The following is a 14,302-nucleotide window of genomic DNA, read 5'->3' as shown; positions in this document are numbered from 1 at the left end:
TCTTCTTTTTCCTTACACTTTTCAGTATGTCTGATTCTAGATACGGCTAATGTACAATTTTTCATAAGTTGAGGAAATACAAGAAGCTAGTCAGGTCAATGAAACTCATTTTAGGAATCATTCCAATCACACCACTCAACTTGACAATGGATTTGTTTACTTCTTCTTTCGACAAGATATTTCTCCCTCTCTCTGGTTTGTGTATTGATTGTGACTTAGCTGTAGGTTTCACTCCCTGTTGAGCAGTGCATTTCTGCATTAAAGTATGGCTCTACATAGTTTCTCATGCTTTTGGAGAAGTGCTATATCTGTGTCCACATTCTTGTACAAAACGTAAAAGACAGTGTGCCCTCCCCTAAGAGACAGTGAGGTCCTTCTAAAGAAGGACAGTAGTAGGGTCAGAGGAAGGAGGTACATGCAGTCATATCTGGGCCATCCAGGGGAAGGACGTGAAGGGAGTGATGGGGGTTTATTTACTTGCTGCCCATGGAGGGTAGAGCCACAACTCAGTCCAGAATCAGAATTGATCCAAACAAAGAACCAAGTCCAAGGATGGAAGCACTGAGGAAGATTTCTAGAAAGGACTGCACATGAGGCATAATCCTCATTTGAGTTTGTGCATGGTGGTCTGTGCCTTCCTGGTCAAAGACGAAGGGAGTCTGCACAGAGGCCCGGGTGACACTGATAATCCCAGTGGTCCCTGCTTTAATAGCTGTCAGGTTTTTCTCTCCTCAAGTCCTGTTTCTGTGTCAATCACAGTACTCACCCTTAGGAACGTGGTATTTTATTTCTTCGTTCAGACATGTGCTATGTTGCTATGCTCTGTATCTGGACAAATGATATCAATATTCATCCCTCTGAGCAGTTGAGTTGACCTCTGGGCTCTCTGGGTTTCCCTGTAACCTCCCATAGCATGGAAAGAGTAAATGTGGATGACTTTGCCGAATCTTTCCTCACTAATAAGAAGATACTTCAAAGCCCAATTTATGGTGGATCTTTGACTATAAAGGATAATGTTTTTAGGTTTTGAACTTCATGAATCTTTACTTAAAAGCCAAATTTTGGCTTAAAATACTCTAAATTTAGCATCCCAACAAGATGAGCTTCATGTGTTCGATCTCAGTTTTCTGTATACTTGAAGAGCACACAGGATTCCTGGCGCATTGCAGAGATACTATAGTTTGTTCGGCAGGGAGCCAACAGCGAACCTATAATAGACGGGTTCACTGCTTTTGAAACATGATTGCATATCAGAATCATCTGTGGAGGTTTTTAAAAAAAATCAGATATCCAGGCCTTAACCCCAGAGATTCTGATTCAGTAGGAGTTGGGCAGGGGCAAGTGCCGAGTGTCTGATTTAAACTTCTTGACAAAATATTCTTATCCCTAGCTAGGGTTCATAATGAGTCTAACATAGATAAATGTGTAATTTCTGTATTTTTTTTGAAATTAAAAATCCTCAAGGACCCCTTGGGGCTCCAAAGGCAGCACTGGTCAAGATGATCCATAAGGTCCCTTCAGTTCTGGAATTCTAGGTTAAATTTCACAGACTCTATCCAGATTATAGTTTCTAAATACTATTGCCACTAAAAGGAACCAGGACTCCTTAGAAATGTTTGATTTGAGACGAGGGGCAGGAAATGTGCAAAAGGAGCCTAGGTTATCATGTTAAACCAGCAAGCAGGGAAAGTACCAAAGAGTACCAAGAGCCAACTTGAAGAGACTATCAATGGGTAGAGATGGGAAAATATGAGCGTTAATAATAATAATAATAATAATAATAATAATAATAACATCAATGGATTAATACAGATGAAGTGTGTTTAAATCTATGAGTTCATAAAGATATTGGACCAAAAAATCTCATTGATCCCCTTTGGAGGATGCTAGGGAAACTACTCCTTATTACTCCTTATTTTGAAAACCAGTAAATAAAGAGTCAAACGTTTATCCTGCCTTTCCTATACAAACTGTACCTTTATGAAACAAATGATAGATGAGGGGAAATTTCTTTCTATAGGAATATTTCATTTAATAAGTGAACAAAGAATGATAAAATTACAGTGTCACTGCATCACAACTCCTAATGAAATAATGGATCGAAGAAATGCTCGCCAATGGCTGTGAACATTTTTTTTGAAAAAAGGAGACTGCTAGATTTTATGTGTCTCTTGCTGGAAGATGTTGTACCATCTATGCAGCATTCATGCTAAAAAGAAACCAACCTGTATCTGTCAAAACTCTGGATCTAATAATTTATAGGAAATACAAGGATAGAGAAACATGTTGGCATGCATGGAGATGCAATCAACAAAATCCAGATTGTGGGCAGATCTACAGAACAAACCTTACTGGTTAAAAAAGACTTAACAGACACGTATCAGTCATATATAAATCGTACTTGTATCCTTATGAGAGTAGAACAAACAAGCTATAAAATACTTATCAGACAATGAGGGAAATTATTTTAAAATACTTTAATTTGATGATTAAAGAATTATTTAAAAAATATTTTAAGTGTGATAACAGTATTTTGCTTGGCTTTTGTGAAATTTCTTATTTTTAAAAAAATATGCTTAAATATTTTCAGATTAAAAGATATGAAATCTGAGATTTGCTTCAAAATAACCCAAGGTTAAGGAGAGACATGAATAAGAATAGACATAAGAAAAATAAAAGTTTTTATATTACCTTTAAAAAAGAAAAGAATAGACAGAATGAGATTGGCCACTTGATAATTTTTTAATCTAGTTGATGGGTACCTGGGCATTTATTATGTTATTCATTCCTCTTATGTATACATTTGAGCTTTTCTGTTAAAAAAGTTTACTAACACATGTTAAATAAAACTCAAATCTAAAATTGTTTTCTCTTTCTTTGTAGATGGCAAGAAAGAAGTTGAAAAAGTTCACTACTTTGGAGCTTATGCTCAGTGTTCTTCTGCTTGTGGTGTTTATCATCACTATTCCTCTCTTCGTGCTTTCAGCCAGAGATTCTTTGGAATCAGAAGGTAACAAGGAACTCTGGTGTTCCCCCCTCCATATATTGCTCTTATCAGAGAAAACACCTCAGAAATGGCAGGGAAGTGATGCTTTCATATTCACTGGTGTGAACGTGTGTGTGTGTGCGTGTGTGTACTATATGTGTGTGTTGGGGACCACCTGACTCAAAACTGTGACAGCACAATAGGTATTCATTGTAGGCCTAACTCTGACACTTTCATTTCCCAATTTAGCACAGCACGGGATTCTGCAACTGGCACTTGAAATATATTTGCTGAATTTCATTGAATAATTGTAATTTTGTTAACAATAGTAATCAACAATACCCTTATATGAAATGTAGTCAAATAAGTATATAATCAATTAAAGTACCTTAGGCCCAAGTTTGGTTATTTAAAAAAATAACAGCTACCAGAGTTTTTTTATTAAAAGTTTATTGAACTGTTTTATTTTAACAGAAGGGCTGGATTGTGCTGAGTTATCCATGATTTCTTATCTGGGCTTCAGCTAGGAGCAGCTTCCTAGGTGGGGCAGGTGATGAGGGGCCAGTATGTTGCCAGAGGAAAACCTTTGCCCCCCTCCCCCTACCTCATTCTCAGTCACGCCATTTCTACTTTTGTGGGAAGTTAGATTAAATAATCTCAAAGGTTGTTCAGTTCTTAAAATTCTATGATCCTGAAGATGAAAGTAAAACCCTTATGCGGAAACTGGCACAAATATAAAGTTCTATTACTCCACCACTTTTGAATTGGAAACCTTAGTGAAAAGAAAACTTCTTAGAAGGCTCATTGTTTTGTCTTAATATTATTAGCTTATTGTAGAGTGCCCTAAAGAAATCTAACTTCCTTATGTTAGAATGCAATAAATGTGCCTTCTTTATTTTACTGATTTTTTTAAAAATTAATTAATTTATTTATTATTTTCGGCTGTATTGGGTCTTCGTTGCTGTGCGCGGGCTTTCTCTAGTGGTGGCGAGCGGGGGCTACTCTTCGTTGCGGTGCGTGGGCTTCTTATTGCGGTGGCTTCTCTTGTTGTGGAGCATGGGCTCTAGGTGTGCGGGCTTCAGTAGTTGTGGCACACGAGCTCAGTAGTTGTGGCTCACGGGCTCTAGAGCACAGGCTCAATAGTTGTAGTGCACGGGCTTAGTTGCTCCGTGGCATGTGGGATCTTCCCGGACCAGGGCTTGAACCTGTGTCCCTGCATTGGCAGGCGGATTCTTAATCACTGCGCCACCAGGGAAGTCCTATTTAACTGATTTTTAAGTCTGAATCCATCAATCAACTGGCATAGATTCTAGCTGCCAGTTTCTAGTTTGGTGGCCCCCCCTTTACATTTTTTGTCCTGTGAGATTTTACATTTGTATAAGAATGCCATCACTCAGAAGTGTTCCTTGTCAAGGGATTGCCTGTTGACTGAGCAAGGAGAATTGAGGTTACTATGATTAGGGTAACATTCAAGAGAACAACATATACTGCACGTGATCTGTGTGCAAACATTTCGTGAACCAGCTGCCTGGGTGGAAGTACAGGACCAAAGCAGAGTGTACAGACTTCTCTGTAAAGGGCCATATACTTAATACTTCAGATTTTGTGGGCCATACGGTCTCTGTCCTAACTACCTAATTCTGCCTATAATAACAAAAGCAGCTATAGACAATACATAAAAAATCTGGGTGTGGCTGTGTGACAGCAATATTTTATTTACAAATCAGGCTGTGACCTGATTTGGTCCACAGGACGTAGTTTACCAACCCCTGGAGTAGAGAAGGTAGATTTGGAGCTCACTTTGGAAGGTGAGCTTCCAATCTAATGTTGGAGTCCAACTCCTTGCTCTTGTATGCACTGTCTCATAGGGGAGGGCCTTGCTGGTGGAAGGAGATGGTGCAGGTGTATGTAGAGTTAAATACAGTCAGCAAGAACAAAATGAGGCTTTATAAAGTGAATGTGTACATTTCAAGGTCATAGAGTGAAGCCCAGTCAGTAGTGGAGTCCATATAATTGGAGGTGTTGAGAACTATGGGGGTATCGAATGCCTGTGATATTAATTCTGTCATCTTATGTTTGCTTTTGGGATTATCCCAGGTCCTGGGATGACAGTTACTCCAGATCCTGGGAAAAGTACCACTCCTGGTTCTGCGGAGTGCCCAGTGGTAAATGAATTGGAACGGATAAACTGCATCCCTGACCAGTCACCAACAAAGGTTTGACTTACAGATCTTGTTTTCATTTAAGAGTTTATGCCATTGGATAAGGGTTTGTGTTCTTTTTTTTTTTTTTTTCTGTTTGTAGCCCCCAGAGTTGTTTATTGTTTGCATTGCAATTATTGGTGGCTCAGGAAAAGAAATCCTGTATTCATGCTTATATGACAGCTCAGCCTTGGGAAAGGAAGAACTAGAAAATTTCCTTGTGTTGACAGATTCAGCAAATAAAAGTACATGCTGTCCATTTAGGTTTGAATTTCAGATAAACAATGAATAAATTTTTAGTATAATTATGTCCCGTGTAAGACTTGGGACTTACTTATACTAAAAGTATATTGTCTTTTATCTGGCAACACTACTTGGTTACTAGTTCTCTCTGACTCTGTTTCTGACTCTGTTTCTTGCCCTCTCTCTGTCTCTCTTTTTTCCTTACACAATTCTAAAAGGTTATCTAGGATCTACAATAAAAAGTCATCCATAGGCATAAAACAGTATTTCAAATAAGGATAAAGTTTCAAGAGCCAAGTTTTGAAGGAAGAGGTAATAAATACCAGATTAAAGATAATGCAGGCATCTGGGCATTTACTTTTGGGCAGTGTTTCCTGATCATCACCTGAAGTCCAGCTGAACATATGATTATAAAATGCATTGCACACACCATATCAGTCATGTTTCACGTTGAGAGTGAATAAAAACGAAATGCAGCCTTCTGAGTGAAGTGCACTGACCTGCAATGGCAGATGTGTATCAGACACAGAAAGGATGCTTGCTGCATGCGATTCTTGGGCATGTGGCACTCTCACATTTATCTCTGTAGCCATCCTATTGTTCATGGGCTGGAATAATCTGTGATGTTCTTGAGAGTTACTATTTTGGTTTGTCTAAAGGTCCTAATACCAAAAGACATTTTATTTCTGCATTTTGTTTCTTTCATACTTCTGGAGGCTAGAAGTCCAAAATCAAGGTGTCATTAGGGTTGGTTCCTTTTGAGGGCTCTGAGGAAGAATCTGTTCCATGCCTTTGTCCTAGCTTCTGGTGATGGCCACAATCCTTGGCGTTTCTTGGCTTGTAGCTACATTACTCCATTCTCTGCTTCCATCTTCACAAAGCATTCTCTGTGTGTGTCTGTGTTCAAATTTCCCATTTTTATAAGGACACAGGTCACGTTGGATTAAGGGCCCACCCAACTCCAGTATGATCACACCTTAACTAATCACATCTGCAACAATCCTATTTCCAAATAAGATCAAGTTCTGAGGTACTGAGGATTAGGACTTCAACATATCTTTTCTGGGGACACAGTTCAGCCCATAACTTGGACAGAGTCACAGAATGTGAACTGTGGAAAGTGAGAATGGTTACACAATTTGAGCCACAAATTGGCACAATTGTGCCAATACTCACAATTTGAGTATTGACTGAAATAGCATAGATGCTGAGTCAGAGAGAACCAAGACGGCAAAGAAATAACAGATGAGAAATCAACCGTAGTGATAGACTGGGGTTTTAGGGAAGCTGGAAGTTAAGGCAGAAAAAAAGAACCAGAGCCAGATAAATAGCTTGGAGTAGAGAAAATGCCTGGGAACTGTAGTTAGGAGCAGAGTGATTGGACAAAACTAATCAGGAAGCTCAGAGGCTGTGTTGAAGGCAAGAGAGAGCACCAATATGGTAAATAGTCAAGGATCAGGGAATCCCCAGGACAGGACAACGCAGTGAGAGCAGAGCAGGGCGGCAGCCTGGGCAGCAAGCCTGCCAGCGCTGGGAGAAACCCCAGTGAGAGCCGTTCATCTTACCAGGACTGTTGCAGTATTCAGTCCCCTTCATCTGGCGTCTTACCCTGACGGAATGAATGTGACTTTCTCTTGGATTAATGAAGAGACATGCCTGCTTGGAGTAGGAAGAAATGTGTCTGAACAGAAAAGGTGGATTCAGATTTTGGAAGACCTTGGATTTCGGGTAGAGGAGGTTGGCTTTTTATGTGATACATAGCAGCTAGGAGCAGCCACTTAGGGCTGAACGAAATCACGAAATGGGAAACCAAGAAGAGAGAGAATAAAAGACAGAAATAAAGGAAAAAAGAAGATAGAAGAGAAAAAGAAAAAAAAGCACTTCAGTATGGGGCCAAATGTCATAAAGTTTGGTATTTTAGAGATAGGTTCAATAGGTAGAGGAGATAAGCTAAGTAAATAAATAACTAGAATATAAAACAAAAATTTATAAGATATAAACAAAATACTGTGTGGATCACAAAGCAGAAGAGATTATTATCAAGGAGAAGGTGACAGTCTGGAATTAATGATAAGCAGGATTTTGACAGAGATGAGAGGAATGGAAAGTGAATTCAGGATAGAGGAGACAATGCACACAAAGTGACAGAAGAGGAAATTGTGGGGCACATACATGACATATTGAATGGTCCCATATGGCCAAGATACAGGATCGGTGCCAGAGAGCATATAATGTTTAAGACTATAAGGTAGTTTGGAGCTTGATGATAGAGGACCATTAATTAATGTGCTGCTTTGCCAATAGGAATGGGAAGTCGTGGTCTAGATATGCTGTACCTAAACAGGATGTTTCCAGAAAGTTGATCCACACCCATTTACTTGCCCCTGTCATAGTGTGCTAGGAAACTACTTGCTCAGAAGCCCACCTGGAAGAATAATGCATCCTCAGTCTGTCCACTTTCCTGCAACAGCCCATCTTGTTATTGGCTACGTGAACGTCAAATGTCATTATTGCCTCAGTAATGCTTCTTTGGTTTTGTAATAAGACTGTTTAATACTGTGGTATCAAGATTGTAGTTCAATAAACAACCTTTGCCTTTTTTCTAAATGTTATACCCAAGTGAATTAACCTATGACCTTTGCATTCATTCACTGGCCTGCTCCTCTTTAGCTCAGCCAGAAAGAAATACTCTGGGAGCACTTTCAGTGATCTGGTTTTTCATAGAAGGTATTTCTTAGGTATTTTGTTGTGTGTTTTAAGTATCCTGGGTGCCATATGCTGATCTAAAGAGTTGTTGAGAGGCTGAGTCAATGGATAATGTTGTGTGTGTGTATATACATATATATAATGTGTTTGTTGAAGGAAAGTATATGGCTGTGTGGAGGAGGGGAGTGGGAAGAAATTATGACTATGACAGCAGGCTAGGCAGAATGTTTTACTGCTGAGGTCATTGCTATATCATTTTATCATTCCTCTCTAGTTCTCTCCTCTGGGATTAAAGAACTAAGAGTATAAATTTCCCTTCAGATGATTCTTTGTTGTAAATTCCATTGTTTCTTATCCCAGTGAAGGGAGGGAATCATGTGTCTAAGACAGGACACGTAAAGGCTGTGGAGAGACACTGGACAGTACAGAAAGAACAGGATGGAGGGATACAGGGTTAGAGGAGCCAGCACCCAGACAGGATGGTTGGCAGGGCTGAATGAGCAAGGTCCACTGTGGTCTCATTCCCTCCAGTGGCAGGAGCTGGCTAATTCCGATTCACTCAGGCTGACTCTCACTGCACCTGGGACACTTCCTTTTCACCTGTTTGCATTTGTCCTTGCAACTTTGCTTTCTGTCTTTTATAAATGCTGCAGTTGCTGAGGTCCTGAATTTTTTTTTAATCTTAGATATGCTGCTTCCTAATGACCTACTGATGCACATATTCTAAGGCATATGTAGTCTTATCAGTAAATTATTTTCAACTCACTCTGATTTGTACACATTTCTTGTTTGTGTTATTCTAGATTCTACTTCTTATTTTTATTATACATGCTGTAAGTATCTTCTGCTGTTATGAGGCTGTGTTCACCTATTTTATGCTGTCTTGATGAACAGATATTTTATATTTTAATGGAGTCAAGCTTATATATTCCTATATTACATCATATCTCAAGGAACAATGCCAGGAAGATTAAAAGCCTAAAGGCAAAAAAGAAAAAGTTTGACTTTAAGAAGAAAATAGAAGATCTAATATAATAATAATTAACTTATTTAGTTTAAATTTATTTCTATAAATTTTCTTGGATTTCTACTTACACAATATTATGTCAGAAAATAATGATAACTTGGCTTCATCCTTTTTAGTTTTACAAATTTTCTTTATTTTCTTGTCTTATTAGTCTTATAGTGTTAGGACCTCCAATATATATTTAATTATAAAACGTCATAGACATGGTCACCTACTCTTTTTTCTGATTTTAAAAGGAATGTTTCTAACATTTCACAGTTAGTGAGATGCATATTATAGGCTTTAGGTATCTACCCATTATCCAACTAAGGAACTTACTTTTTATTCCCAGTTTGCTAAGAATTTTTTCATGAATAGGTGATTAATTTAAATGATTGTATTGTGTACTTCCTTTAATAAGTTATGAAAAATTATACAGTGGATTTTCTAATAGTAAAGAATCCCTATGTTTCTGGAAGAAACACTACTCGCTTATTATTTATTTAATATGTTGCTGATTTCCATTGTTAAAATTGCGTGCTCTTTTCTTTTAGGTTTTTGCATTTGTATTCATGGATAAAACTGGATTCTAGTTTTCCTTTGTGTCTCATGTCTGATTTTGATATAAAATACTTCCTTTTTTGTTTCTTCTCCTCTCTCTCTAAATGTTAAGAAGCATTGGGGGTTGGAGGAGAAAAGGACTCCAGTGGAGCAGAGCTTGACTAGGTCATAAGCAGTGTCTTCAGCATCTGATTTCTCACTATCTCTGAGTTCAATCCAGTCCTTCTCTTTGTGTTGGTGCAGGAGCCTGTATGTATCTATTATGTAAAAAGCAAAATATCTTTACTTTTTTGTCTACTTTATCTATCAATTACTGAGGGAGTTCTTTAAAAATATTGCATTATGTACTTACTATCTTTTTCAGTTTTACCTTGTGATTCTTTAAGGTTTTTCTGTAAATATTTTGAGTCTTTATTATCAGGTGTGTATCAGGTTTGAGATGTCATATCTTCCTGGTGAACTGAAGCTTTTGTCATCATGTAGTGACTCTATGTCTCTCTAATAATTAATATTTACTTAAAGTCTATTTGTCAGCTATCACTATAGCTGTACTAACCTTTGGTAAGAATTCTTCTCACATAGCTGTTTTTCCCTGTTTTAGTGCTTTTGTGAGCTTAAATTTTGGGTGTGCTGCCTGTAAACAGCTTCAGTTGAATTTATTTCTGTAAATGTAATCTGATTATCCTTGTTTTTTAAATTAAGTATTTAAGCCATATGATAATTGACATGAAAAACTTTTTTCTATGGTCTCATTTTGTGTTTTCCATTTGGTCTGTTTTTTATGTACTGCTCCCTACTCACGCCTACCCCCATATACATGTTTTCTTTCCTTATTTTTTGCATTGAGAATTTTTCCCCTTAGTTTTCCCCTCAATACTGTATTGGAAATTATACACTCTACATTATTTTGGCAGTTTCTCTTAAATTTTAAGTCTCATGTTCAACTTCAAAGGCCATTTTGTTGTGTCTCAGGTTTGGGTTTAATTCTTTTTGGTTGCCTTCAGTCCTATTCATGTTGTCATTTTTTTAATAGCTTATCTCTACAACTCTTTTCTGAAGTTTCACCTACTCTTTACTCTCTTGTCTATTTGCCCCGCTCTCTGCTTCTCCCCACGTTGCTCCTCATAACTGCTTGGCTCCGCTGCAGGGCCTGGGATTTCCAGGTGGCCAAGAGGCTGTTCACTTTTCATGCTGCTTTGGCCACTCTTTGATCTTTGCCCTTTCCAGTCCAGTGAAGAAGTTACTGAGCTCTGAGGAGCACGCAGAAGCCGTTCTGCTTAGCGCTCTTTCCAGCACCTTTCTCTTTTCCGGTTATACTGAAGTTTCCTCTGAGTGGGTTCTTTTTTTTTTTTTTTAATTTTATTTATTTATTTATTTATTTATTTATGGCTGTGCTGGGTCTTCGTTTCTGCGCGAGGGCTTTCTCTAGTTGCGGCGAGCGGGGGCCACTCTTCATCGCGGTGCGCGGGCCTCTCACTATCGCGGCCTCTCTTGTTGCGGAGCACAGGCTCCAGACGCGCAGGCTCAGTAGTTGTGGCTCACGGGCCTAGCTGCTCCGCAGCATGTGGGATCCTCCCAGACCAGGGCTCGAACCCATGTCCCCTGCATTGGCAGGCAGATTCTCAACCACTGCGCCACCAGGGAAGCCCTCTGAGTGGGTTTTGAAAAGAAAAAACAAAAACTGCTGATCGGTTGAGTTCACAGTGAAGCCTGATTCCATAACAATAGAAACCACACAGATGGACACTGTTTTTAGATCCTTAATATTGGTTATTAGCAAAAAAATTAGCATTTGATTAAATCTAATTGTTCATATAGCTAAGCAATTTTTTTTGTCTTACGTTTGTAAAGCATTGCCATATTCTCCTAAAAATATGCTCAGCAGATACTCAACCCAGACTATAGAAAAAAAGAAGCGGATAACAAGAGAACTAAGTTTTGGTCCTTGTCTTCTCAATAGCTAAGTGACCTTTGGTAGGTCACTTCACCCCTGTGAACTTTTACCTCTGTGGCCTGAGGTTCTTCATCTGTAAAATAATATAGCAGGGTATGTTAGTTATCTATTGCTGTGTAACAAATTATCCCGAAACTTAATGGCTTAACACAACAAACATTATTTTCTCACAGTTTCTATGGTCAGAAATCTGGCCTTGGTGTATCTGGGTGCTTTTGGCTCATAGGCTTCCAGAAGACTGCAATCAAGGTGTCTTCTGGGACTGAGGGATGATCCTTTTCAAGCTTGTGTATTGTGATTATTAGCAGAATTCAGCCGCTCAAGGATTGTTGGGCTGAGGACCTCAGTTCCTTGCTGGAGACCTCCCTCAGCTCCTCACCATGTGGGTCATCCTGCAGTCCAGCACCTCACTTCTCGCAGAGTGAGAGCTCCAACAGAGCAAGTGAAAGGGAGGGAGCAAGCAAGACAGGAGACACTCTGTAATCTAATCTTGGAAGCCACAACCCGTAATTTTTGCTATAGTATTTTATTAGTTACAATCAAGAGGAGTGGTTTCCTTGTACTTTTTTTGTATTTAACCTGATTGCTTCTTCCAAATTAGTTATATGAGAAAGAGATTGTATCCATTTTAGTCTCCATGTGATTCAGTCATTAATTGTAGTAAAAGGCAGGTACCTTTCTTTTTTTTCTTTTTTTTTACCTTTCTTAAGTAAGAATCAGAATCTATTTGGGTTTCAAGGAACAATTACTTACTGCCTTGGGAGGAGTTAAGAGACTACATATACACACACACACATGTATGTATATACTATGTATATATGTATAATATATATGTATATATGTCACCTATACTAAATATACCCATTTGTAATATACACATTTAAAAGTCAAAGCAAAATTGCCTTGATTTCAAAGCTTCTGAATAAAGTTAATTGCAAAGTTTTTTTTTAAAGCCCAAAGCCAATATCAGTGAAGCTCCATTTGTCATTTTGGGTTACAGGTGATATAACTATATAGTAGTTTAGAATATTTAAATAAACTTACCAGGTTTATTGTGAGGACAGGTAGAGAATGCATTGTGATCATATACTGTTATATGATAACAACAACAAGGAAGGATGTTGGCCAGAAAAGTGAGTTTTGAGTGCAAGCACTGCATTGACTGGGATACAGCACAATTTCTTTAAATATCAGGTCCCTTATTTGTAAAACAAGACTCATGAGACCGCATGCTCAAATTAAATTTATCAATGATAGTGTTCTACACATAGTGGAGTTACTCTAACTAATCTCTTATTTCAGGCCACATGTGACCAGCGTGGGTGCTGCTGGAAACCTCAGGGAACCATAAGTGTGCCCTGGTGCTACTATTCTAAGAGTCATGGCTATCAAGTGGAGGGCAACCTTGTGAACACAAATGCAGGTAAGCCAGACTCAGCCTTGAGGAAGGAGCTCCAGGTCCTCTGCAGGTTGGCTTTGTACACTGCAGAAGAGAGCTGTAGCAGCAGGCGGGGTGTTACCCTGTACGGCTACCACAGCGTGTGACAGGAGGTGGGCACTGCCCTTGAGCAAGGACTAGAGTCTATTTTGGCATCAAGGAAAAATATCACTCTCTGTCTTGGGAGTTGGGAGACATGTCCTATTCCTGACTCTGTCTTTGTGTACCTTTGTAACCTTGTCCAAACATTGTAATTTCTTCGTTCCCCAAGTTTCTAACTTTTAAAGAGAGGGATTTGAACTCAGTAACCTCTGAGACTACTAACAACTCTAATATAATGTAATTTTAATGATATGGAAACAATTCCAATTTTATCAATGCTTTATGAAAGTTAGCTAGCCAGTGTCAGTGTTCATGGACTAAACATCCCCCCTTCTTTCTCCCACCTCAAAATGCAGACATAATAATGGACATGCTGGGGATACTTAGGGAGGCTCTTCGCATAAAGGAAGAGGCATGCTCCTCTTCCAGGGCCTCTTGGCCTGATGGGCTTTTCTAATAAGGTCTCGACTCTCACCTGGCTTGTCACATAACTGGGGAGATGGCATCAGTGCATACGATCACCTGTGGCGTAACATGAAGATAACTGAGAAGGAATAATGGATGTGAACACCTTGAGGGCTCAGAATATAAAGGGTATATGAGTGATGGATGGGCTGGTGTAACGAGAGTTAGGCCTTTGAGGGATGTTTCCATTCAGATTTTGGAGAAGAGAGGCATGGTTTTTGAATAAGGCAATGACAATACCTAGCTTCAGAATCTGGCCGAAGGCAGTATGTGTGTATGATGAGGTGCACATCTGTGTCTCCTCTTCTTATGGGAAGTAAAGGCTTTTCACCAGCCCCTTTGACATAAAGCTTAATTGTATGTGGCTGTTTGTGAATTTACCAGCTATGAAAACTCTTTACCCCCTTCACATTAGGATTCATAGCCCAGTTGAAAAGGTTGCCTTCTCCATCTCTTTTTGGAAATGATGTCGACAATGTCCTTCTCACAGCGGAATACCAGACGTCTAACCGTTTCCACTTTAAGGTTGTAGTTTGTTTCTTTTTTTCTTTTTTTCATATTCTTTTCCATTATAGTTTATTACAAGATACTGAATATAATTTCCTATGCTCTACCGTAGGCCCTTGTTGTTTATCTATTT

General features: G+C 38.9%; 1 protein-coding gene across 4 annotated transcripts in view; it reads left to right on the top strand.

The window, feature by feature from the left end:
* Positions 1-14,302, top strand: part of MGAM (maltase-glucoamylase) — a 145,270-nt gene that overhangs the window by 61,863 nt on the left and 69,105 nt on the right. For all 4 annotated transcript variants that reach the window (XM_057549689.1, XM_057549688.1, XM_057549687.1 and 1 more), the window contains 4 exons: positions 2,884-3,010; positions 5,084-5,202; positions 12,960-13,080; positions 14,078-14,187. In XM_057549689.1, the coding sequence (XP_057405672.1) occupies positions 2,884-3,010; positions 5,084-5,202; positions 12,960-13,080; positions 14,078-14,187 (477 nt within the window). The remainder of the gene's footprint in view (positions 1-2,883; positions 3,011-5,083; positions 5,203-12,959; positions 13,081-14,077; positions 14,188-14,302) is intronic.

Source organism: Balaenoptera acutorostrata, chromosome 7 (assembly GCF_949987535.1).
Source record: "Balaenoptera acutorostrata chromosome 7, mBalAcu1.1, whole genome shotgun sequence".
In the NCBI taxonomy this organism is placed as follows: domain Eukaryota; kingdom Metazoa; phylum Chordata; class Mammalia; order Artiodactyla; family Balaenopteridae; genus Balaenoptera; species Balaenoptera acutorostrata.
Note: the sequence above shows the minus strand (reverse complement) of the source record. Positions and strands in the feature narration are given on the sequence as shown.